This window comes from Hyperolius riggenbachi, chromosome 1 (assembly GCF_040937935.1).
Source record: "Hyperolius riggenbachi isolate aHypRig1 chromosome 1, aHypRig1.pri, whole genome shotgun sequence".
In the NCBI taxonomy this organism is placed as follows: domain Eukaryota; kingdom Metazoa; phylum Chordata; class Amphibia; order Anura; family Hyperoliidae; genus Hyperolius; species Hyperolius riggenbachi.
The window spans coordinates 459,942,964-459,970,180 of NC_090646.1; the positions used below are offsets into that span (position 1 = coordinate 459,942,964).

General features: G+C 42.4%; 1 protein-coding gene across 5 annotated transcripts in view; it reads right to left on the bottom strand.

Moving 5' to 3' along the window:
- The window catches only part of GRK3 (G protein-coupled receptor kinase 3), a 377,292-nt gene that overhangs the window by 96,033 nt on the left and 254,042 nt on the right, over nt 1–27,217 (bottom strand). For all 5 annotated transcript variants that reach the window (XM_068239010.1, XM_068239034.1, XM_068239019.1 and 2 more), the window contains exons 6-9: nt 17,864–17,925; nt 14,278–14,329; nt 11,899–11,990; nt 8,081–8,180 (exon numbers count right to left, since the gene is read on the bottom strand). In XM_068239010.1, coding sequence (XP_068095111.1) covers nt 8,081–8,180; nt 11,899–11,990; nt 14,278–14,329; nt 17,864–17,925 — 306 coding nt within the window. The remainder of the gene's footprint in view (nt 1–8,080; nt 8,181–11,898; nt 11,991–14,277; nt 14,330–17,863; nt 17,926–27,217) is intronic.

A 27,217-nucleotide genomic window follows, 5' to 3' on the forward strand; every position in this document is an offset into this window, starting at 1 on the left:
CTGAGGTTATGGCCCTAACTTCAATGCACACTTATTGAACCCTGCCAGAAGGATCAGTTTGTTTTAAAGATCACATTGCCTTTAGAACAATAAAGATGGACTTTTTAAATGGATTTCTGAGTACTGCAGCTGCACGTGAATCTTGCACAATTATTGTCTCCAACAGTTAATGCACTGCACAGAGATAAAGGAAAATGTTAGAAGGTATTGGTGATAATGCTTGAAGCCAGCGTGGAAACAGTGATTCCACAATGAAGTTCTAGCTAAACAACCCACTGCTGCAAACAGAATTCATAATTTAAAAAATAACTAAGCCATGTTCTTCTAGCGTTCTGTTGTACTAGCAGATAGTGCCCACTGGGAACAGCACAAGTCAGAATCAAGTCGGTGGCGTAGTGCTGAAAAGAGCACAATGATATCTCACCCACATCACCCTTCCCTTACGGGTTCTGGAATGACACATTTACTCAAATGCACTACATACAGAGCGGCTCCCTTCTGAAGTTTTAGGTAGGTTTTCTAAGATCTTAAATGTAGAATGGTTGTAAACAAGGGCTGATCTATTTCATAGTAAGCCTGCGAGCCTTTGGCTAAGCTTTAATACCTTTAAAAATAAAAGCTGATAACCTGCCAAATGAATAGGGAATGCAGAATGGAAGTTTCACTGGTTTCCACTATAGAAATGAAAAATAGATCACAGCGCTTGGATTTTGGACTAATAGATGATAGGCTGCAAAGAGAAAATGGGCTGGCGTTCCTAGGCCCATCAAAAACACAGAGTAATAAGAGAACTCTTGCGTTTGGTTTTCTTTATAGTTCAGTGCTCAAGCATCACTATAATAATTGTTGTTTTAGAATACCCAATGTGCATTTTTTTACACAATCTCAAAACTGTTAAAAATTTGAAATACAAGAAAACAAAAATAAAAATTGTATTTCTCCCAGAGTAAAATGTGCTTTAAATTACTTTTCTCCTATGTTGCTGTCACATACAGGTAGTAGAAATCTGACAGAACTGACAGGGTTTAAAGTAGCCCATCTACTCATGGGAGATTCTCAGGGTTTACTTTATTTTCAAAAGCCTTAGTGAATGGCTGTTGCTCAGTCGAACTGCCAGAATAGTGTGCAGACTGGTAGGGTGGCCGGTCTGCATCTTTGTATAGTCTTTCCAGGTAAGGATTTTGTAAAGAATAAATTAAATACTGAGAATCCTCCATGAAGAGTTGGACTAGTCAAAAACCTGTCAGTTCTTTAAGAATTCTACTACGCACTGTAAGTGACAGATACATAGGAGAAAAGTCATTTATAGCTCATTTTATTCTGAAAGAAAGATACTTCTTACGTGTATTTAAAATTTTTTGCGATAGTGGTCCATTAAGTACTCTGGACTATGGCTAACAAAAGGCTGCTCTCTGTAAATGTCCCCTCAGAAACAATATACATGAAATGAGGTATGCAAGATCATAAAGTAAAATCAAGTCTGGAGATAAGCAGATTAGTGTTGTTGGACAAGCATGCTGAATCTGTGCTGAGCTTGGCGGTGTGTTATGAAACAGGTGTAAGCAGATTGAGACAAGTCAAGTGAACTACACTACACAAATCTCATGCTCTTGTGACGGAATTACAAGTACACATGGTATTTATCCTCTTATTCCTCGCCACTAAGAATCTCTTCCAAATGCTATTTAGTTAATAAGTCAGTGTATAAACCCAAGGGCACCCACAGTAATGCCACTTATCGTGGCTGTGGTAACCAACACTAAACACAGTCTAAAGCCACAATCCTTTAAAGGTGCAAAGCACATATTATGACATACTCCGCAAACTTACTATTTAAGAAAATGGTGTTAGGCTACATTTCCACTGTAGCGTTACATTTTCGCCTGCAAAAAATCGTATAAGATTTTTCTGATTGGTGAAAATTCGCATGTAAATTTGTACGCGTTTTATGCGAATTTTCGTACGCGAAAATTCGCATTAGTTACATATGCATAATCTGCCTAGTAACAGCTTAGTCACGACTGCTGACAACTTCCTGTAACCATGGATCTAATGTGAATTTTCGGGCAAGTAACGCGAAAATTCGCATTGCCTATACAAAGCATTGTACGCGAATCGTACGCGATGTCTGAAAAAATGATACAGGACCTCAGATTTTTCCATGCGTGCGAACATGTCTGAAAATTCGCATAGAGTGGAAACAGCTGCATTGACTAACATTAGTTTTAAAATCTATGCGAATTTTCTGAGCAGAAAAACTGGCACAAAACGCACAAGTGGAAACCTAGCCTTAAGCTTCACAATGGGTTGGGTCTGCACATGAGAGAGTTGCATGAATTGTAACATATCCATTATATCCAACCGCAATGTCTTGTCTGCAGATGCAAACAAAGAGGTTAACAAGCAGACAAACTAAAAAAAGTAGTAACTGATCACGTCTCAATCACCAGAACCCTCCTCCTCCTTCAGTATTTAGCAGCGTCTACATCTCCCCCCGTTTATGGCTTTTAGTCCAGTATAGAAAGTAGACATTCCCTCAGTGACACACTGTGGGGCAACTGGGTTTGCGACAAGTGTTACTGGGAAAGTGTTGTGATAGGTGCTTGACAAAAGGAGCATTAGTGTTGTTTGACAATATGTAGGCATTAATCTCCATTCTATCATTTTTTCAAAGGACTGGTTGACTTACGCAAGGTTATAATAGCTTTCAAGTATCTCTGTTAGGGCCTTTTACTGTTGCAAATCGCCAAATGCAGCGGAAAAACGCAATCGCATTTCCTCTGTGTTTGCTATTTTTGGTGCAATTGCTAAGCACCCATTCATTTATAATGAATGGGAAAGAATCCTAGTCATTCAAACAATGTAGCACACCGTGTAACTGAATTACCACACGCATCGCACTAATGGAAACAGCACCACAATTGCCGGCACTTCTGAAGTGACGGGAGAGTTACTTTGATAATACTCTTATTCCGGTTTTGTATATGTCGACTGCAGTGACAAGCACATTCAGAGGACCAAAAATAAAATAAAATGACATGAGAGAGAGAGAGAGAGAGAGAGAGAGAGAGAGAGAGAGAGAGAGTGTGCTGCCCATAATTATTCATACCTCTGGCAAATTTTAAGGTTACTCTTATTCAACCAGCAAGTAATTTTTTGATGGGAAATGACATAGATGTCTCCCAAAAGATAATAAGCTGATCTACAAGAGGCATTATTGTGAAAAAAAAACATTTCTCAGCTTTTATTTACATTAGAGCAAAAAGTGTCTAGTCCAAAATGATTCATACCTTCTCAATAATTAATAGAAAAGCCTTTATTGGCTATTACAGCAATCAAATGTTTCCTATAATTGCAGAACAGCTTTTTGCATGTCTCCACAGGTATTTTTGCCCATTCATCTTTAGCAATGAGCTCCAAATCTTTTGGGTTGGTGGGTCTTCTTGCCATCACCCTGGATTCAAGTCATGACTCTGGCTGGGCCACTCCAAAACGTAAATGTTGTTGTCTGGTAACTATTTCTTTACCACTTTTGCTGTGAGCTTTGGGTCATTGTCATGCTGAAATATCCACTGGTGCCCAAAGCCAAGTTTCTCTGCAGACCGCCTGATATTGTCGTTAAGAATCCTCATGTATTGCTCTTTCTTCATGGTGCCGTTTACTGTGATTAGGTTCCCTGGTCCATTGGCTGATAAACACCCCAAAGCTTTAGGTTCCCACCACCATGTATGACAGTGGGGATGGTGTTCTTTGGGTTAAAGGTGTCTCCTTTTTTATGCCAAATGAAGGAAACATCATTGTGAACAAACAATTAAATTTTTTGGTAATCTGACCAAGACACAGAAGACCAGAAGCCTTCTTTGTCCAGAAGAGCATATGCAAAGGCCAAGCAAGCTTTTGTGTGCCTTATCTGGAGAAGTGGCATCCTCCTTGGTCTGCATCCATGGAACCCAGCAGTGTACAGTGTCCGTTGGATTGTCTGCCTTGAGACATTGCCCCCAGCAAAGCCTAGATTCACCGGGATGGCCTTGGTGATGATCCTTCGATTCTTTTTCACCTCTCTCATGTTCTCTTGGCCAGCACAAGTGTCACTTTTGGCTTCCGACCATATCCCCTGAGATTTTCCACAGTGCGGAACATCCGGTATTTTTTTAGTAATACTTTGCACTGTAGCCACTGGAACATGAAAACATTTAGAAATGACCTTGTAGCTCTTTCCTGACTTGTGAGAAGACACAATGCGCAGCCGCAGGTCCTCACTGAGCTCCTTTGTGTTAGCCATGACTGTCCACAAACCAACTGCAGTGCAGACAGCTTCTGTTTTTCACCTGTTGATTTGATTAAAAGATTAATCAGGGTAATTAGGATGCTTTAGAACAGCTTGGAGTATTTGGAATGGTATAGAACTTTGCATTTTCCCACAGACTGTGAAAGTTTGTGAACGGTAAGAATGATTTTGGGCTGGACACTTTTTGCTCAAATGTAAATAAAAGCTGAGAAATGTTTTTCCCCCCACAAGAATGCCTCTTGTACATCATCTAATTATCTTTTGGGAGACACCTATGTCATTTCCCTACAAAAAGATATTTGCTGGTTCAATAAAAGTAACTTTAAGCTAAAATTTGCCGGGGTTATGAATAATTATGGCCAGCACTGTAGATAGATAGATAGACAGCAGGCTTCCACACAGGAGCCTACAGGCACAGATGTCTCGGCACCTTAGAATTCTCCCTCCATGAACCAACAACCCCCCACCCAACTGGTCCGCAAGAGTGCTGGCTGTCACTTCTCCCTTACTTCCCTTGCTCATCATAGGTAGCTATAGGTGCCCATTAATATTGGGTAGCCAGAAGTACCTGCAATATTAACCTCCCTGGTTGGTATGATTATTTCTGGATTTTAGGGTCTTTTTAAAATGATTCAGACCCTAAAATCAGGAAAAAATCATGCCTCCAGAGTCTCTGCAGCAGCCCCTGCTCTCACTCACCTCTCTGGGCTCCAACGCTGCAATTTTACCTCTGTGCTCCGGGTGGTTCTGTAACTCTGTACTGAGATCACTGACGGCGATCTCATCAGATCGATTCAGAGCCTAGGAGGACAGGAAGAACAACGGCTACCGACGTCTCGATCCCCCGGGAGTTGAGTAGAAACAGCCGCTGCTCGCTACACTCTGCATTAAGCTCCCGGCTGCTAGCCTGAGCGTAGCTCGGGATTGCCTTCAGGGAGGTTAAGTAGCTAGAAGTGCCCCCAAGTATTAGGTAGCTAGAGGAACCTCAGTATTAGGTAGCTAGAGGTGCCCCCAAGTATTAGGTAGCTAGAGGAACCTCAGTATTAGGTAGCTAGAGGTGCCCCCAAGTATTACCGTCTTTCCCCTAAAGTAAGACCTACCCCGAAAGTAAGGCCTCCCTTATATTTCAAGCATGCTTGAAATATAAGGCCTACCCCGAAAATAAGGCCTAGCTGGGGGCGGGGCGCTGTGTGTATGGGGAGGTGCGTGGTCTCTTACCGCACCTCCCTTGTGGCTGCGTCCCCCTCCGTTCCTGGTAATTCCTCCGGTGGCGGCGGCATAGTAATCCATCTGTGAGGGCGCCCTGTGACCCTCACGCAGTACGCTAGGCCGGCTCTGCACTGGCGCCCTCTTCCTGTCATCATGTGCGCCCGGCAGATGCGTCCCAGGCGCACATTGATTAATCAGTGTGCGCCTGGGACGCATCTGCCGGGCGCACATGATGACAGGAAGAGAGCGCCAGCGCAGAGCTGGCCTAGCGTACTGCGTGAGGGTCACAGGGCGCCCTCACAGATGGATTACTATGCCGCCGCCACCGGAGGAATTACCAGGAACGGAGGGGGACGCAGCCACAAGGGAGGTGCGGTAAGAGACCACGCACCTGCCCATACACACAGCGTCTAGCCCCTCCCACCCCCGAAAATAAGCCCTAGCAGACATTTCCTCCCCAAAAAGAATATAAGACAGTGTCTTATATTCGGGGAAAGACGGTAGGTAGCTAGAGGAACCTCAGTATTAGGTAGCTAGAGGTGCCACCAAGTATTAGGTAGCTAGAGGAACCTCAGTATTAGGTAGCTAGAGGTGCCCCCAAGTATTAGGTAGCTAGAGGAACCTCAGTATTAGGTAGCTAGAGGTGCCCCAAGTATTAGGTAGCTAGAGAAACCTCAGTATTAGGTAGCTAGAGGTGCCCCCAAGTATTAGGTAGCTAGAGGAACCTCAGTATTAGGTAGCTAGAGGTGCCCCCAAGTATTAGGTAGCTAGAGGTGCTCCCAAATATTAGGTAGCTAGAGGAACAGGGGCGTAGCAATAGGGGGTGCAGAGGTTGCGACCGCATCGGGGCCCTTGGGCCAGAGGGGCCCCCGAAGGGCCCTCCCTCAACTACAGTATTAGCTCTCTATTGGTCCTGTGCTCATAATAATCACTTCTATAGATACTTTGAATACTGGTAATCATTAACAAGCTGTTTCCCATCCGCTCCTTGCACCTCTGACTCTGTAGTTGCCATTGGCAGGTTTTGGTGCGCCGTAACAATTGTTATGTATAGAGTGCTTGGGGGGGCCCCATTGTAAAACTTGCATCGGGGCCCATAGCTCTTTAGCTACGCCACTGTAGAGGAACCTTAGTATTAGGTAGCTAGAGGTGCCCCCAAGTATTAAGTAGCTAGAGGAACCTCAGTATTAAGTAGCTAGAGGTGCCCCCAAGTATTAGGTAGCTAGAGGAACCTCAGTATTAGGTAGCTAGAGGTGCTCCCAAGTATTAGGTAGCTAGAGGAACCTCAGTATTAGGTAGCTAGAGGTGCCCCCAAGTATTAGGTAGCTAGAGGAACCTCAGTATTAGGTAGCTAGAGGTGCTCCCAAGTATTAGGTAGCTAGAGGAACCTCAGTATTAGGTAGCTAGAGGTGCCCCCAAGTATTAGGTAGCTAGAGGAACCTCAGTATTAGGTAGCTAGAGGTGCCCCCAAGTATTAGGTAGCTAGAGGAACCTCAGTATTAAGTAGCTAGAGGTGCCCCCAGTATTAGGTAGCTAGAGGAACCTCAGTATTAGGTAGCTAGAGGTGCTCCCAAGTATTAGGTAGCTAGAGGAACCTCAGTATTAGGTAGCTAGAGGTGCCCCCAAGTATTAGGTAGCTAGAGGAACCTCAGTATTAAGTAGCTAGAGGTGCCCCCAAGTATTAGGTAGCTAGAGGAACCTCTGTATTAGGTAGCTAGGGGTGCTCCCAAGTATTAGGTAGCTAGAGGAACCTCAGTATTAGGTAGCTAGAGGTGCCCCCAAGTATTAGGTAGCTAGAGGAACCTCAGTATTAAGTAGCTAGAGGTGCCCCCAAGTATTAGGTAGCTAGAGGAACCTCAGTATTAAGTAGCTAGAGGAGTCTCTGACTGAAGGGAGATCTCGTCAGTGGAATGCCGAGAGCTGGGTGAGTAACCTCTCATTTACACTCTCATCAGGACTCTGCATAGGGAAGGAGGGAGGGAGTCGCTTGGGGAGGGATATATGAGTTTTCATGATATATATGATTTTACATAGTACTGCAAATTTCAACGTTCCAACAATAAGAAAAAAATCAATTAGTTTTGTAGTGTTCATGGTCCAGTAAATGACTGCAAAGCATTACAACAATGCAGAAACTGTGTACACAGTATAGCTCCTATCTGTAAAATATATGCACTTTATATAAAGCATCCGCATACTACTACTACCAATTACTATGGATTCTGACAATAAATAACAGACATTGGATTAGGTGCATTGGAAAAATCAGATTCTCCTGCCATTAACAGTCTGCTTCTTTTAAATGGAGTGTGTTACCTATAATTGATTATATGTTGAAAAAATTATGTTTACGAACAACGTACTTGGCATCCATTTATACAAAACTGAATCAACCATTCTGCCAACATCCTTGGTAACCATGGCAATGAAAGACAATTGTGAGCTTTGTCTGGTGCAGTCAGTGTGCATCAGAACTTCAATTGTCTCTATAAGAGCTCTCCAAAGGCATGTCTTATAATTATTTAGTGTCAGCATTAACTCGATGTAATCAGAGGTGGATATGTAGGAACACTAGACACTCACCCCCGTGCTGACTAGGGACAGCATTATCCTTTCATTTAAGGCTAGGGTCTCTCCTTGCTTCATCTTGATCCTCTTCTTGTCTAGACATTTCATTGCGTACCTGAAAGGTTACAAACAGAATTATAGCACTTCTATATTACGTTGGCTTATTCTAGGACATCAAATGACTAAGATTAAATATATATATATATATATATATATATATATATATATATATATATATATATATATATATATATATATATATATATATATATATATATATACACACACACATTTTTTCATTTTTTTTTTTTACAAGGTACAGGAATTTTTCTCCTATAGTAGCATATACTAACTCCGTGTATTTGTTTGGGCCCTTTTTTTTATTTCACACGCAAGAAATTGCCGTGAACATGGCAAACGTGTACCACATGCGGCACCATAGAGAATCATTATGTGAGAACTGCATGCAAACGTGTGTGCCAGAAAACAAAACCTTGACAGATTTTTGATTCCTCACACGAAATGTCACATCTAATGGAAACGCGCTCATAGACTTCCCTTGATATGCAAACATGTATGTGCAGAAAATGTTTACATTTGAATGTAGTGGAAAGTCAGCTTAACTGCTACAAATGCAATTTTGTTACATAATGTTATTAGGAATGATATGCTCATTTTTACCCAGAACCGTTAGGAGATCAAATTACAGCTAGACTTCTGCATGTAATGCGCCATCTCTAAAGATGTCCTTCGGTTTATGGTATTTGATGACCAATGTTTAGGGAATCCCTGCATGTCTAAGGGGATTATGGGATGTGGTTGTTCTTATCACAGCACAGGGAATGATTAAGTGATTAAAGTAAGAGAGAGATTCTCGCTATTGCTATGCTTTTTGAAAGATTTCAGATTATTTACAGAACAGGAAGGAGGTAAGATTCTGTGGTGGAGAAAAAAATAATGAATGACTCAAAAAGTCTAGATGTTTTCTTGTATAATTGTAATTCCTGGTAACTAGATATACCAGTGTAATATGCTAATATTGTAACATGTGGTCTGTGTTTGCACCTTTATCAGAAGAGTGGAAAACTATTTATACAGACTCACGCACAGCTTAATGCACCTAGGAAACTAGGCAGATCATTGACTTTAGGATCATGTGTCACAGGGATCATAGCTTATCCAGTTTATTTTATTATTTTTTTTACAAAAATTGTGCTATACAAAGATTAGTGCCTAGTACACACCATACAATTTTCTGTTAGATTTTTCTGTTAGATTTCCTGTAAGATTTTCTGTAATTAGATTATTTTCTGTACTGGTAGAGACTGGTCATTATCTCCGATGCATTGTCTTCTGCTGATCTCCTGCTGAGTAGAACAATGCTTAATTGCTAGGCAGATAGATGGTTAGATAGATAATTTGCAACTGGCAGGTAAATCTTACAGAAAATCTTACAGAAAATCGTATGGTGTGTACTAAGCATAAAGGTGGCCACTACATCAACCATCAGATAGATCCTTCCTGATCGAATATGATCAGAGAGGGATCTATTAGCTGCCCACATACTTGAAAATCTGCAGAGCCAGCCCCTGCTGGGCCGCACAGGTCTCGCCCATCTGTGCTCCCCCCGGGTGTTGGCAGCAGAGCTCTCATGTGCCCCACCAGTGTGCCTCCTCCATACCCAGGTGCTCCACCTCCCTGTGTCTACTCTCTTGTTTACCCTCTATTTTGTCATTTGACAAAATCTGGAGGCCAAACGCTAGAGGTCTGACAGCATACTGGATTGCACTACTAGCATTTGAACTTCAAGCGGATCCGAGATGAAAATCTAACTATAACAAGTAACTTGTCTATATATGTTACATAAAGTTTAGATAGTTTACACAGCAAATCTAGCTGCAAACAGCTTCAACAGAATATGATTATTTCTTCCTGTGATACAATGTGGGCAACCATGTTCTGTTTGTCACAGGCTGCTATCAGCTATCAGGAGATGCTATCAGCTTGACTCTGTTTAAATCCAGTTCCCTCTCCTCCTCCTCCCCTCTGCCTCTGAAATTAATGGCTAGTAGCACCTCCCCCTCCTCCTGCCCAGACTGTGCTCCTGTAAGCCCTTACTACTGTCTGAAAATGCCAAGGCACTGTGAAAAATGTGGGCGAGGCCTGTTTAGTTTATAGGGAATTAGAGTATTAAAACAAAGTATTTGGCTTGAGAAATGCCCTATAAACTATATGAAAGGAACCCAATTATGCAATGAGTAAACGTTTATCTCAGATCCACTTTCAGTTTTTGTCGCACGACACAGAGAAAAGACCCATATGCCCATATGCAATTATCTTTTTCTCCTGAGTGTTACCCTAGGAGATCATTTTTCAGCTGCTATTTAGAATACATTTTCAGCATTTTGCAACTGAAAAAGTACCAAAAAGAATATGAAAAAGTACTATCAAAACTATTTTAAGTTTTTTTTTTTTTTAACTTGCTAGTGATTTAAAGGGCATTTTATTTACAAGTCTGAAAATAAAACTCAATAGTAAAAGTTAATTGCATATGGGCCCGGGAGTAGTAGCACCACAGCAATCTAAAGCCACCAGACACAGGAGGAGGTGCGCTGGCAGGACAAGTAAGAGTTAGCTCCGCTGCCAACACTCTGGGTCGGTCAGCTACAAAAACGAACGCCACTAGCTACACGCTTCTAGCCCTCAGCCAATCAAGCAACATTTTTCGGGTGAGTGATGAACCGAAAACGATTCATTTCGGATGGAAATAAATCGATCATCATTTCCAGCATTAATTTTCTAGCAGATTCGATCAGAGGGATTGAATCTGCTGGATATCGGCAGGTAAAATCAACTAGCATACGGCTACCTTTAAGTCTAACAAGGTTCCAGCAGCTGCATCAGAATCTCCTGTTTACTACACATAGTCATGTAGCTAACAGGGACACGGTCATTTCAAAGGTTTTTGCAATTTTTGGAAATTTTTATATATGGGGTGGTACTTGGTGCACCAAATCAAAGCTTATCACAGCTATAAGACTGAATATGAATGAGTGGTGAACTTGAAATGAAGCCTTTTCAGACAGACACTAAAGCAGGCCATACACTGGCTCGATTCACGGCCGTTTCGACAGCAGATCCGATCCTGGGATCGGATCTGCTGCCAATCGCTTGCGCTAAACGCACCCGCCGATCCGATTCCCTCCCGAAATCGGATCGGTCCGTCGATCGCGCCGTGCGGGAAATTACCCTCGATCGCCCGCCGGAAGGAGCGCGTCGCTTGCGGCGTACGATTCGGGCCCGATCCGAGCATGTATACATCACCTGAAGCTGGCTCCGGGGTCCTCTTCTCCTCGCTGCACCGCATTTCCGCATGTCCCAGTGTACGCTTATACTTCCTGTGTCACTCCGGTGACCAGGAAGTTGAAATAGAGGGCGCTCTATTTGAACTTCCTGGTCACGGAGTAACACAGGAAGCGCCGGGATGGAGCAAGAACAGCGGTGCGGTGCAGTGCAGAGAAGACGCCCGGGAGCCAGCCTCAGGTAATGTATACGGGGGGGGGGGGGGGGGGGGGGGCAGGCGGCAGGAGCAGCTGAACAGATTGTGATCGGTTTCAGGCTGAAATCGATTCACAATCTGTTTGCAGTAAAGGCAGCCATACGATCCCTATCTGATCAGATTCGATCAGATAGGGATCTGTCAGCTGGTCGATCTAATGGCACATCGACCAGTGTATGGCCACCTTAAGAAATATCCTGCCTAAGGAAGTCTGAGTAAAGGAAAGGAAGAATCTGTTTTAAACTCTAGAGGTCTCCTGCTTGCATAGACTCACATTTTACCAGTGTCTGCTTTCCGACAACCATAAACTTCACCAAATCCACCTCGCCCAATGATTCGATGGACACTAAAATCATTCATTGTCAACTGCAAAAAAAATAAATAAAAGAAGATAATATTAATTTACAAAATGTTTAAGAACAAACTAATGTATAGAGCAGGTTTTGCCAAGGACATTGTAGTGGTCCCCTGGCATTTCTCCCTCTGGTGAGACTGGCCTCAGTTGTTGGGGTGAAAAAAGTACCTCTTTGACTCTATAAAAAGAAGGGCTACATTGGGGTAAAATAAAATAAGGAGCCCAGTAATAATAAACAGTGTGATAGTGAGGCACTATAATAAAGAGCACTATTGTGGTGGTGCACTATAATTGTGGAAACTATAAAAGAAACACTACCACAGGATACTGTAATAGGGACACTATAGAGGCGGAACATGGAATGGGGGTAAACAAGAAAGCAGACAGTCACTAATGTTTTTAGCCACACCTTCTTTTGAAGACTTTGCCACCTGCAAAATAAAACCACACTTTCTATACGAATGCAGTGGTTCCCTGAGATCCAACCTTTTTTGAAAGGTTCCTTCAGGGTGAAAAGGTTAAGAAAGACCTGTATAGATAAATGCAAGTATAAAAACATCAAACTAAAATATTTTGCTGCAGAAACCTTTCACACAAAAACAAGAACACCTGAGCTTTCATAGCTCATTTTGTAAATGGAAAATAATGTACTTCTTAGGGCTGAGTCACCACATCATATGCAGCAGCAGCAGACCATGGCTTATGCGGCAACAACTGCTGCCTAGGTGTAGCTTAAAAGAATACTTAAGTGAAAAAAAAAAAGATCTTTACTCACCCGGAGCATCCCTCAGCCCTCTGAAGCTGTATGGTGCCCTCGCAGCCCCGCTCCGATCGTCCTGTCCCCGCTGGCGGCTACTTCCGGGTTCGGCGACAGCCGCCAACAGGCTTGGAATGCGGGTGATTCTCCACGTTCCCAGACGCTATATCACCCTCTATGCTGCTATAGCTGAGGGATGCCCCGGGTGAGTAAAGATCATTGTTTTTTTCCACGGAAGTATTCCTTTAATGCAACTACTACCTACATCCCAAGTATGCACACATCATTTTCTTCTATATGATATATAGATTCTAAGATTATTCTTCTGCCTAATAGCATTACGTTTCCCTAGTAAAAACTTGATTTCTGTTGCTTTCATTAGGAAAGTTTGCCTTGGAAAAAAAATGCTGCCTTGCAGGAGCACTGTGGGAGCTACATGTTATTTGTAACATAGGATCACACAGGCATGACACACTGCACATCACCAGACGGAAGAGGTAAGCCAAATTTCTAGTAGAAAAGCTACATTGCTGGTCCCAGCCTGAGGAAATAAAAAAAATATCGGGCAGTCGTATTAGGTACATGCAAGCTTTTCCAGGGGTTATTTTGTGGGCAGTGATTTCCACTTTACCATTAGCTCAATCTTCATAACAAAGAGATAATGTTTGTTTGACTGATATGATATAGGATATGGTATAGGACAAGAGGACAATTGCCAGCTGCTGAGGAAAACACATTATGTCCTCCTGGATTAGAACCAAACTCAGATGAGAAAACTCAGTCAGCATGACGGTAACACTCTCCAAGCTAGGCTGGCAGCAAAGATGTCCCCTGCACAGACCAATCCTTGTCAAGACGGAACATACAGATTTGTGCATGTGTGACCTGCAGCAAAAGGAGACATCTTTTACTACTCAGAGCCCTTTGCCAGGAACATTTATTGAAAACAGGTTGCTTGGAGCCCAGGAGTCTGACATAGTTTGGTGGAAAATAGTCGCAGCATTATGACAAAACAGGAAAACAAGTGTTCATCAAGGGTTCTCCACCACCACCACCTCTTTAAGTGGATAGATATGATCAAGGAGATGTTAATTGCAGCAATAAATTGTATGGAATGTGCATGCAGCTTGGGATAAGGCCACATCTAAAAGGCTAGAAATGCATTTTATTGGCCCAAATCTAAGATAGCCAGAATTATTGGCATCTCACTGACCATCTTTCGGATCTGCTAAACAAGCCCACTGTTACAGCCACGCCAACAACATCAACAGTCTGGCAAAGTGGTGGTCCAACCAAGTAAGCTGTCATATGTAGAAGACCACTGCCAGAAATTGTGGACAGTGTGGTGCAGTGTGGTGCCATTGTTACATTCCACCCATCATACTACAATATTCTGTATATATAAATATATTTGTTACAGACACAACAGAAACATTGGGAGTTTTATTTCCGAATATGGTATTCTTGGTATTCCAGAAAACGGAAGCAATCACAAAATTAGGACTAAAAATTTAAAATCGCATGTATTGGAATATACTTACATGAATATTTAATTCCACATTTTTCCACTGACAAAACCTTGTAAACCTGTCACTGTAAAAAGCAAAAAGAAAAAAAGAGAATGTATAGTCAGCATGAGAACCAATTGTTCAATTATTCCTCATTTCCATACAGAAGTCGCTGGAGACAATTACACAGAGGGCACAGGTTACACACAGTCTCTAATGATCTCAAACTGAAATCACAAGCATTGTTATTAAACGCAGGAAACCTCTGAATCAAACGCACATAATATTTCTTTTTTTTGCCTTACTTTGATTACTGGAATACAGTAAGAGGACACAACTGGAAACGTTTAGTTCAAACCCAAAAACAGGGCAACAGATCAGTCAAAACGGACACTTTGCAGTCTCATTTATTTGACAGAGTTTAAAAGAAAAACAACAATTTTATAGCACACTAGACGCTAACATTTTTATGATTATATTTCTGTTGCTATCTCCTTGTATTTTTCTTAGTACAACGCTGCCCTGAATTGAATATGGCTGCTGAGTAGGTTTCTGTTGTCACCCTGTGCCCTATGAAGCTAAGTTCTCAATAGCCAATTAATTGTAATTAGTTTTGAGATTAAAAATGATACATCCTATAGAAACAAACCTTGGTAAGATTTTTCCTAGTGGATTCAATGTACAAGGGAGTGTTTGGAAAGCATTCACAGACAGTTATGGATTACTGTAATATGTATTTGTCTTAAAGGGTACCTGAACTGAGGCATATGACATAATGAGACGTGTATGTACAGTCCCAGCCCTACTTAAAACTATGGCTGTTCCTGTTCCTTTGTTCTTTTGTTCTCAATGTAAGGGTTAAGTATTCAGGTACGCAAAATACACTTTCTCATCAGTCAGACTGATAACTAGCAGTAGCTAGGAGTCATAAAGCTCTTGCAAGACAGAAAAACTGTTCTAAGTGCTAGGAATCCTGTAGATTGAACCAGCTCAATCATTTAAGTTGAGAGCTGTGGAACATTAAAAGACTGTCATTCAGCTGAGTTATTAAAACATTATTTAGCTTTTAAACACAAATAAAAGAGTGTAATGCCAGGAAAGTGCTATTTAGAAGTAGAACTATAAGTACAATTATGTATCATCAGTTTGTTTTCAGTTCAGGTTTGTTTTAAGGAGTCCTTGAGATTATGTTATGGACATCAGTGGGAACTTGGTAAATACTACCTTTCAGAAAGAGGAAAATGCTGTACGAATGTTAAGAATCCCTTCCCTACAGGAGTGTCATCTATGGAATAATGAAAGTGAGCTACCTAGGTGGAGGTGGGATTCAGTGTGGCAACTGAACAGCTCCCAGAGTGCAGTAATGGACCACTGGAGAAGCACCCACTGCCAAAACCATCTATGGCTTACACATCAGAACAGACTCCTCAGGTACTGTGCATACCTGATTGACCATAGACCTGTGGCTCAATATGTGCACAATGTACATATTCTTTATCACAAGCTGTCATATTGAATGTTTTAGAAACTTTTGGCAAATGTAATAGCTTTATATATGCATGCATTTAGCTAAACAAGGGATCCTGTTGTAGTTAGAAATCCACACCTGTAATTTGGATAAATGGGGCTTTGGAAACCACCAGGAGAGTGATGGTAAAGAATATTTAGATATGTTGATAATTCAGTATATAATATACATGAAAGCTGACAAGACTGCTTTGCACTGCAAATTAATACATAATAATAATAATCAGTTGCATATGCAGTGGGTTAGAAAAGATCTCCCTTTCCATGAGAAGCTGCCTCTTTCTACCAATGTTAGCTCATGAGGTGGCCTTGAGCTGTTGAGTGAGGGAATGGGGCCAGGTTGGTGGAGATTTACAGAAAGTGAGAAGTGTAGGACCTAAAAGGGAGGTACTACTTGCAAGCCAAAGACAAAACACACCTTTAGCGCACCTGCACTTTGCATTAAGCCTCTCCCTCTCCTTGAAGACGCAAGCGTATGGTACCAGTACCAGAGTGGCGAGTGCTGTTAAAGCAGCGCAGGAGCCAGCACAACCATAGGCCGTAATAGGAATTACAGCTATAGCAGCGCACAGAGAGTAACTTTGGCGCTGCCAGAAGACGGCGCTTAAGTTATGTTTAAAACACTGTAATTTGGCCGAATTACATAATTCCCTACCATCCACGTCGACCTGGAGGGGGAATAGTAATTAATACTGCTGGGACATGAGCAGGAGCAGGATAAGCCGTATACAAGCTGTATCATGCGCCCAAGTCTCCGAGAGGCTATTTCATAGGTACACCCAGAGTGGGTGCATGAGTGTGAGTGCAGTAGTATGACGTGTGGGAGTGCTCCAATATGACTGATTTTAATTGGTTGGTCTGTTGGGTGTTGTATGCTTATCAATAAAACTGTTTAATTTTTGGCACATACCCCGAGAGATGACAATATTTTCCTGGATTTGCAATACAATATCATTTCAATGATGCTGCTTCCTTAAATGTGAGCTAGAGGTGGCCTATATAAAGAGTGGCAGAGTCAGGCAGCTTAATGTGATATGTGTAGGAATGCCTAAAGGGACACAGATATAATACTTTGGACAGCTGAAATGGTCAATATCGTTCGATCATCTGCTACATATTTAACTGCCTTAAGAAAATCTGTTAGTCCGACAGACTCTATTGGCCAAGTATACCGATAGGCATGGATTCAACTGGCATTGTAATATTCCTGCAGACACTGCTCTGTTGTCTCTAAAAGCCAGTCGGCAAAAGTCAGGCTAATCATAGCTGCTTGCCAACATACCATCTGCAGACTTAACTATATGGCCAGCTTAAATCTGGCTTAAAGAGGGAGTGAAGACCATGTTGAGTAAGAGAAAAACAGGAGCAGGCATGGCTAAGTTGTGAAATCCCCTTTTGAAAAATCAGTGGTAGAAGCTTAATTAATTAAGCTTATTCCTGGTGATGTATGTTTAGCACAGTGTCGGAACAAGAAGAACTTCCCGAGTTAGGGTAGGAACCCACTAGGGGTGCTTTCCTAAATCACGCGATTTGCAGCGATTTGCTGGAGCAATCGCAATTTGGCTACTATAGCCACTGATGCAATCACTCACAAAATGCTGCAAGTAGCGTTTTGCGATCGTTCTGCAATCACTACGCTGCTAGTGGGAACACCCCTAGAAGGATCCACTGGCATAGTGTTTTGTCCATGGATCAGTGATCGGCAAGCACTGCCACAGTGGAGCCTAGTGGGTTCCAGCCCTTCTCCGCAGGTCTAAAGCCAATAAGTTATCACTACTTACTTTAATCATACTTCAACAGCTCTCATCATACCAAAACTGACACCTGCAGTATGAAAGCAGAAGTACAAAGGCTTGCACAGGTGGATTTGCCGCAACAAAATATAATTATATGAGACAATCCTAAAATTGGTTGGTAACAAATACACACATGCTGCTTTTCAGTTTGTTTTGAATCTAATTTCTGAGAGTCCTTCAATTAAACTCACTTAAAAATATCCACAAATTGCAACGTTTTCCCACAAAGCCAACCATGTGCTAAGACTGGTAACCAAAAACGTAATTCACAGAGGAGAGAAGGAATGTGATCCTACCTTTCTATAAACTTCTGAAATATCTTTCCACGAAGACTATCACATATTTCTTCTATGTATGGCTAGAAGGGACAGAAAAAAGCATGCATGAACTTTTTTACATAATAAACAAACTCAGCAAGTGTGCTGCACCAATCATATCACTACAACATGTGCTATGCCATAAAGAACGAAATGTATTCAGAAAAGAGAAAAGAATGGCTCATCAGCACTGTCTGTTGTATAACTGTATAACAATATTTATTAGGTCAACAAAATCAAACCACTCAACATGACGATAAACCGTCTCCTCCCCAGATACATATCGGTAATATGAATAGCTTAATAGCAAGGACCTGTATATAATTATGTACTTTGGATAGATTCACTATTGAACCCCCCCAGTACTGAGATGATAGCCAGCTCTTGAGGAAGTGTGACGCACTGCCCGCTATACATGTGGAGCCTGTCATTGGGGTTTATTACCCTCCTGTTCCTCCCTTGCTCTGCAGACCTCGGAACTCAGTATCCTGTGCTCGGTGTAGTATCGCCTTGCACATTAGTTTGCACCTTTTACACCTGTATGTTTTTCCATTGTATTCAGCCCAAGTTGTTACACCTTATGGTTTTTGAGATTTACATCTTTGATGAGGTCATTTAAATGTTTCATATGCACTTTATTGACTATTTTTTCTGCATTCAATGGATAATAATTTGATTATAAATTCTATAGCACCAATACAAGCACTTTCTGGAGTGCGGGTTCAGTACTAGAGAGGTTCAATAGTTAACCTGTCTAAAGTACATAATTATATAGAGGTCCTTATTTGCTATAAAGTTATACAAATCATATATCGAGGAGGATACAGTTTATCGTAATTTTAAGTGGTTTTATATGTTATATACCATATTTTTATACATTTATACAATAGGCTGTGCTGATGAGCCATTCTTTTCTCTTTTCTGAATTCCAGTTACATAATAAAACACTTGTTCAGGAAACACAACAAACATGGAAGTTGTAATAGGATGGGATGATAGTGGAAGAGCTGTTAATACCCGTAAATATATACCATAGTTGCCTATAAACAAGGTTTCCGTTTAAAACAAACAAGATGTTCATTTAATGCCACAATATTGCTTTGATTCAAGCTTCACCACTTGGCAAATATGTGGTTAGTCTTCAACCTTTTATAGCACAAACATGTCGCTCATGTGACCCAGACATGCATATGTTTGCATTAAACTGTGGATTCAGACGTCAACTGGTGTATACTGTCTGCAAGCCCCACTTCACTCTAATGTCTAGGACTAGGATCACAATAAGGCCTCCAGGGCTTTGTCTGTTGCCATATTACATGATCAAAAAACATTCCTAATAAAGTTTAAAAGTGTGCTGCTTGTGTTTATAACTCCCACTTTTATCACCATATAATTCTCTAGCAGTAGTAGATGTCTCCTTACAGTCTTGAGCTTGCCAAATAGAATTTTGCGCTTTTTATTTGCAATAACACAGAAACAAAGAGGCCAAGTCAGTTTATTAAGCCACAGTGAAAAGGCCCAAAGTACCTAAGCTACCTAGTGCAAGATGATATTGGTGACCAACATTCCTGTTATGTCCTGTATGTGACATTTTTCTCAAAAATGTCAGCAAAATGAATCACTCCTGAATAGGGATGATCAAGCACAGTTTCACTAAAAGCAAAACGGTACCCACCTGTGCAGAGCAGAGGAAGTTAACTTGCTTGTTCTGCTGCTGTGCTGAATGCTGTGCAGAAGAGTCGGGCAGATTGAGAGTGGCTAAAGGTTGTGAAACAGCCAAGTTAACTCTCGCTGCCCTGGCCCCCAGCTCGCACACAGGTTCACTTTTCACTCACCCTTTTTAATGAACCCAGGGCAGGTTTACAGGATTACATATGTTCTCCAGAGGGCTCCAGCCTGCTCATCCCTAATAGTGTTGTCTTAAAAAACAAAAACATTGCTAGCTTTTCTAATTAGAGGAAAAGGGGGAAATATATATCTGAATATAATGTTCACACTTTCCCTTTAGTGTGTATTTTTTATGGTATCTATATTAAGATTTCTACTCTATGTAAGTTGTAAAACTCAGGTGTTTACGCTACTTTCAAAGTACTGAAAAAAAATACTAAGAGAAAAAATTCAAATCAAATATCTGAAAACACAAAAATGTTAAAAAAAAAAAACCACAACATCTCATCTGACCCTCCATGTTTTTCTAAATTTCACATAGCTGGGAAAATACCATTTCCACCAATGTGGCTGGGTAATTTGTATTTCAAGCTGTTAAACTTACAGAGTATAAGTTATATTTTCGGTTAATGTCAAAAGTACAAGTTTTAATGGTGAACTTAAAGGATGTCCTTAAAACTAACCTCTCTAGACAAGCATAGCATATATTCTGACCTAGTTATTTTTCAGACATTGATCCACAAGTGCCTCCTTCTCCACAAGCTATCAAAGGATGCCCTACCACCTCACCTACAGATTATGTGTTGCTTTACCTAATGTTTCCATTCCAATCTCCTTCTAGATAATACACTCTCAAGGTCAGGATACTCCCCTATTATTTTTCATTGTTGCTGTCCTTATCCTACCAGACAATGGGCCCAATCCAATTCACTTTTTCTCCTAAGTTTTTTCTTAGGTGGTATTTTCAGATCTCTTCAATAAAATGTATTTTTAGCCACCAACTAGCTGGAAAACAGAATCATTTTGACAATTGCAGAGTGCTGAAAAGTTACTTTAAAAAGAAGACAAACAAATTATCTCCTAGGAAGAGTTAGAAGAAAAAGTGAATTATATCGGCCCGATGTGTATTTGTAATGTTTTACTAGGAACTAAGTATGCAATTATGTTACGCACAGTTATATTGCACACTCTACACTGTCACTGAAGATTATAGTACTTCTGAACAATTGTTTCTTCTCTTGTGACACCAGGAGTCCAATTTGATGCCCATGGCGTCACAGGAAAAGGAAGTGAGCAGATCTCTCCCTAACCAGGTCTCAGACAACAGCAACAAAATGGAAGAGGATTCTAACACTCCTTTCACTTTATTCAGAACAGGAACAGTTTGGTTGGTGTCTGACTTTAAACAGCTCCCGTGGGAGTCTAGCTTTACTGAAAAGTGGCTATATCAAGTAACATTATTTTTGTGTAATAACTATTATTATCTAAGGTAAGGAGGTTTTTGATCAGTCTATGGAAAGAACAGATTTATGCCTAAAAAATTTGACTTTTGCTGTATTTTCTGCTTTTCCATCCCAGAATTGTGAAAGGTAATTAAGAAGAGTATCAACAGCACTGGCTGTGCATAATGTGATGAACAGGCACATATACAAATGATTTTATATATTCTGGAAATTACTGCCTAAATACCATAAGATTAAGAAAAAATACACACCACATAAAAATCAAAAGGGGCTGTAACCTATACACTGAGAAGGAAGCCTTGCCTCTCCATCCTGATTGGAAGTTCAGGAAAGTGTGTGTGCGCGTGTGCGTGTTCATTGTTACAATGCTATGTAGAGGTGTACAGAGGCGCCAAAAGAGCAAGCATAGTCTGGACCCCTAGCTGTGTGTTACTCCTGTTTTGTTGCCTGATGGAGCAGGATTGTGCCCGTGAAACGTGTTGCCAGTTTTCACTAGGAGTATGTGAATAAATGTTATTAACTATATCGACAGCATCGTGTCTGTTTGGAGTGTCTGGTCCACCACCGCCTCCTGAAAGTTTTTAGATGTTTTTTGCGTATTTTGCTCTTTTGGCGCCTCTGTACACCTCTACATAGTAAGTTATCCACCCTTGGTGGAAGGGTGATACACCCTCCTGTTTCTTCTATCCACAGAGAGCGACATCTTAACCCTGAGTGGGGACAGGTCTAATCTCCCCACCTGCTTCTTCAGTGGTTGCCTATGCGGTAACCCTGGTTTGTGAGTATAAAATTACTTACGCTACATATTACCTCTCCTCTTCCGAAAACATACTACACTATATTGGGCTATCGGTTTTCTGTTTTTCTAATTATTACAATGCTGAACGACAAAACATGTGAATCTCTCAGTTCATTTTTTTTATATATCTGATGCAATAATTAATGACTGTGTTTTACAAATCAACCCTACAGAAATACTGCTCATACAAAACGCTGGTGGGGGGGCCAAATTACACATGTGCTATACTGTGCAAACAAAGGCAGTCAACAGATGCTACGGAATAAATCAGCCTCGAGCTAAACTCAGGAAATATGCAGTATAGCTGACAGAGGGGAGCAAATCAAAAGACGTAAATACTGCAATAAGAGGTGGGTGAATTGTTTTAACAGATTGTCAATGAAATAGCTGTCTACAAATAACATCAACCAGGTTACAAAATGAGGACATACAAACCCAGTGCACCTACTGGTTGGTGTATGCTAGGGCCTTGCTCGGCATGGATATCTGCTTCGATGGCCACTAGCTAGTAGTCCTCCAGTTCCAGGAGGGCACAGAGGCATCAGACAGTCAGCCATGGCAGTCCATTCAATAGACACATTCTTATAGGGTGTGTGTGTGTGTGTGTGTGTGTGTGTGTGTGTGTGTGTGTGTGTGTGTGTGTGTGTGTGTGTGTGTGTGTGTAGTGTGTGTGTAGTGTGTGTGTAGTGTGTGTGTAGTGTGTGTGTGTGTAGTGTGTGTGTGTGTAGTGTGTGTGTGTGGTGTGTGTGTGTGTGGTGTGTGTGTGTGTGGTGTGTGTGTGTGTGTGTAGTGTAGTGTGTGTGTGTGTGTAGTGTAGTGTGTGTGTTACACTGTATGTGTGTAGTGTGTGTGTGTATATGTGTGTGTGCGCGTGTGTGTATGTGTATATGTGTGTGTATGTGTGTATGTGTATATGTGTGTGTATGTGTGTATGTGTGTGTGTGTATGTGTATGTGTATGTGTGTGTATGTGTATGTGTATGTGTATGTGTATGTGTATGTGTGTGTGTGTGTGTGTAGTGTGTGTGTGTTTGTGTGATTGGGTGTGTGTGTGGTTTGGATGGAGTATTTTTCTGATTTAAAGGGGAACTTCAGCCTAAACAAACATACTGTCATCAAGTTACAATAGTTATGTTAATTAGAATAGATGCATAATATAATCTCTTACCCACCCTGTTTTAAAAGAACAGGCAAATGTTTGTGATTCATGGGGGCTGCCATCTTTGTCATGGGGGCAGCCATCTTTTTGGTTGGAAGGAGGTGACAAGGAGCAGGAGACACACTTTCAACTATCCTGTGTCCTGATCTCCCCTCCCAGCTGCACACGCTAGGCTTCAAATGTCAAATTCAAAATGTGAAAAAAAAAATTGCACCAAAACAGCAGAACGAGAACAACAAAATCAGAAATCCCATCATGCTTTGCACAGCATCAGGGGAAAAAAGCCCGGGCAGTTTTCTTCTGTGCAGCTAAAAATGAGGCTTGTATAAGAGAAACAAAATTCTGATGCTGTGAAACTGTTAAAGAAACACAAAGCCTTTTCAGTTCTGCTGAGTCGATTTTTAGTCCGGAGGTTCACTTTAAATTAGAGGACTCAGCTGGATATCTCAGGTAAAGTGACACAATCATCGACTGTACAGGCTAGCTGAAAATGCTTTGCTTTAGCATATAATATTGTACGTTATGGCTAACCAATCCATTTTACAGAATAGTCTGTATGAACTGCAGAAAAGTTTACTTTACTTTTATGATTAACAGAAACAAATCATTAAGAGTGATTATTATTCAGTTTAAAAAACCATGTATGCTACATTTTTCAACAGCTGAAGTGTATGTGCAAATTTCACAGCTCCACAAAGTGAATTAACTTTAGCAATCTCAGAGCATACACAGAGCAGCTTTATGTATGCCGTCATGACAAACGACTGTGTGAGACGTGAGCCCTAAAATTTTATTCGCAAGAGAAGGTGGGGACTATATAATATACAGTTAGGTCCATAAATATTTGGATAAAGACAATGGTTTTTCTAATTTTGGTTCTGAACATTACCATAATGAATTTTGAATGAAACAACTCAGATACAGTTAAAGTGCAGACTTTCAGTTTTAATTCAGTGGGATGAACAAAATAATTGCATAAAAATGCGAGGCAACTAAAGCATTTTTTAACACAATCCCTTCATTTCAATGGCTCAAAAGTAATTTGACAAACTCAAAGGCTATTTCAAGGGCAGGTGTGTTATGTCATTATCAATTAAGCAGATGAAAGGCCTGGATGTGATTTCAGGTGTGGTGCTTGCATGTGGAAGATTTTGCTGTGTACAGACAACATGCGGTCAGAGAAGCAAGAAAATTTTCATTGGTCCAGACAGTGGACCAATGAGAAGCCCCAGTGGTAGCTTCAAAGATGCTTTGCTGGGGCTGAGAGAAACAGTAATTACAGTGACAGATACACTGTAAATGCAGCATCAGGAAACTTGTGGTCAGAGGCAGTCGGTGTTTAGTGGCGGAAGGTAATTTATTGAGGGGTGACCAACGCAGCTGCGGCGACCCGACTGGGAGACCTGGGGGTCTACTTATTAACCTCCCTGGCAGTAATCCCGAATGCACAGCCAACAATTTGTCAAGCTGTGCAATATTTACCTTTTCTGGCTCCAGCGGGGGCGCTGTTGTGGCTCTCCGCTCGGAAATAGGCGGAAATAGCCGAACTTTGTCAGGTCCGCTCTACAACGCAGGCGCAGGAGACTTGTGCCTGCGCAGTAGAGCAGACCGACTGCGATCGGCTATTTCCGCCTATCTTCGAGTGCAGAGCCGATACTGCACCTGTGCTGGAGCCAGGAAGGTAAATATTTACATCCCCGCCATTCGAGGAGCTTTATCGCTGCCGCCGAGGGACACGGGAGGACGGGGGAAGCCTCGATAGGATCCAGAGGCGTCCCCCACCCGAGGTTAGTACCCCCCCAGGGGAACTTTTTTTAGGTACAGATTATCTTTAAAAAGGAGGAAACCCAGCATATGGTTGTGTCCATGAATTCAAGACTTCAGGCTATCATTGCCAGCAAAGGGTTTTCAACCAAGTATAAAAATGAACATTTTTATTTCCAAATCTTTAATTTGTCCAATTACTTTTGAGTCCTGGAATGGAGGGATTGTGTTAATTGATGAAAAAAAATTATTAAACTAAAGGTGGCCACACACCATACAATTTTTTCAATATCTGTTTAATTCAAGAATAGCCATCAATTTTTCTGACTGATTGTAACAATTCAAAAATCTGACCAATGTACCACACACCTGTGTTAACCACTTCCCGACCGCCTAACGCACAGAGGCGGCCGGGAAGTGGAGCCCTTAAGGACCGGCTCACCCACAGAGGCGGCGGTCCATTTAAGGGCATGGGCGGAGCGATCGCATCATCCGTGACGCGATCCTCCGCCGGCGCCTGTCACCGCTCGCTCGCCGCAACATCCCGCCGGCTATACGGAAGCGCCGGCGGGATGTTAATCCCGCGATCGCCGCATACAAAGTGTATAATACACTTTGTAATGTTTACAAAGTGTATTATACAGGCTGCCTCCTGCCCTGGTGGTCCCAGCGTCCGAGGGACCACCAGGGCAGGCTGCAGCCACCCTAGTCTGCACCCAAGCACACTGATTTCTCCCCCCCCTGCCCCAGATCGCCCACAGCACCCATCAGACCCCCCCCTGCCCACCCCCCAGACCCCTGTTTGCACCCAATCACCCCCCTAATCACCCATCAATCACTCCCTGTCACTATCTGTCAACGCTATTTTTTTTTATCCCCCCCCCCCTGCTCCCTGCCCCCTCCTGATCACCCCCCACCCCTCAGATTCTCCCCAGACCCCCCCCCCCTGTTTACTGTATGCATCTATCCCCCTGATCACCTGTCAATCACCTGTCAATCACCCGTCAATCACCCGTCAATCACCCCCTGTCACTGCCACCCATCAATCAGCCCCTAACCTGTCCCTTGCGGGCAATCTGATCACCCCCCCACACCAATAGATCACCCACAGATCCGACATCAGATCACCTCCCAAATCCATTGTTTACATCTATTCTCTCCTCTAAACACCCACTAATTACCCATCAATCACCCATCAATCACCCCCTATCACCACCTGACACTTTTACCTATCAGATCAGACCCTAATCTGCCCCTTGCGGGCACCCAATCACCCGCCCACACGCTCAGATTGCCCTCTGACCCCCCCTTATCAATTCACCAGTGCAATATTTACATCTGTCCTTCCCTGTAATAACCCACTGATCACCTGTCAATCACCTGCCAATCACCTATCACCCATCAGTCACCCCCTGTCACTGCCACCCAACAATCAGCCCCTAACCTGCCCCTTGCGGGCAAACTGATCACCCACCCACACCAATAGATCGCCCGCAGATCCGACATCAGATCACCACCCAAGCGCAGTGTTTCCATCTATTCTCTCCTCTAAACACCCACTAATTACCCATCAATCACCCCCTATCACCACCTGTCACTGTTACCCATCAGATCAGACCCTAATCTGCCCCTTGCGGGCACCCAATCGCCGGCCTACACGCTCAGATTGCCCTCAGACCCCCCCTTATCAATTCACCAGTGCAATATTTACATCTGTTCTCCCCTGTAATAACCCACTGATTACCTGTCAATCACCTATCAATCACCCATCAATCACCCCCTGTCACTGCCACCCATCAATCACCCCCTGTCACTGCCACCCATCAATCACCCGCTGTCACTGCCACCCATCAATCAGCCCCTAACCTGCCCCTTGCGGGCAAACTGATCACCCACCCACACCAATACATCGCCCGCAGATCCGACATCAGATCACCACCCAAGCGCAGTGTTTCCATCTATTCTCTACCCTAAACACCCACTAATTACCCATCAATCACCCCCTGTCACTGCTACCTATCAGATTAGACCCCTATCTGCCCCTAGGGCACTCAATCACCCGCCCACACCCTCAGAATGCCCTCAGACCCCAGCCCTGATCACCTCGCCAGTGCATTGCTTGCATCTATTCCCCCCTCTAATCACACCTTGAGACACCCATCAATCACCTCCTGTCACCCCCTAGCACACCTACCCATCAGATCAGGCCCCAATTTGCCCCGTGTGGGCTCCTAATCACTCGGCCAAACCCTCAGACCCCCTTCCGATCACCTCCCCAGTGCATTGATTGCATCTATTTTCCCCTCTAACCACCCCCTGAGACACCCATCAATCACCTCCTGTCACCCCCTAGCACTCCTATCCATCAGATCAGGCCCAATACAACCTGTCATCTAAAAGGCCACCCTGCTTATGACCGGTTCCACAAAATTCGCCCCCTCATAGACCACCTGTCATCAAAATTTGCAGATGCTTATACCC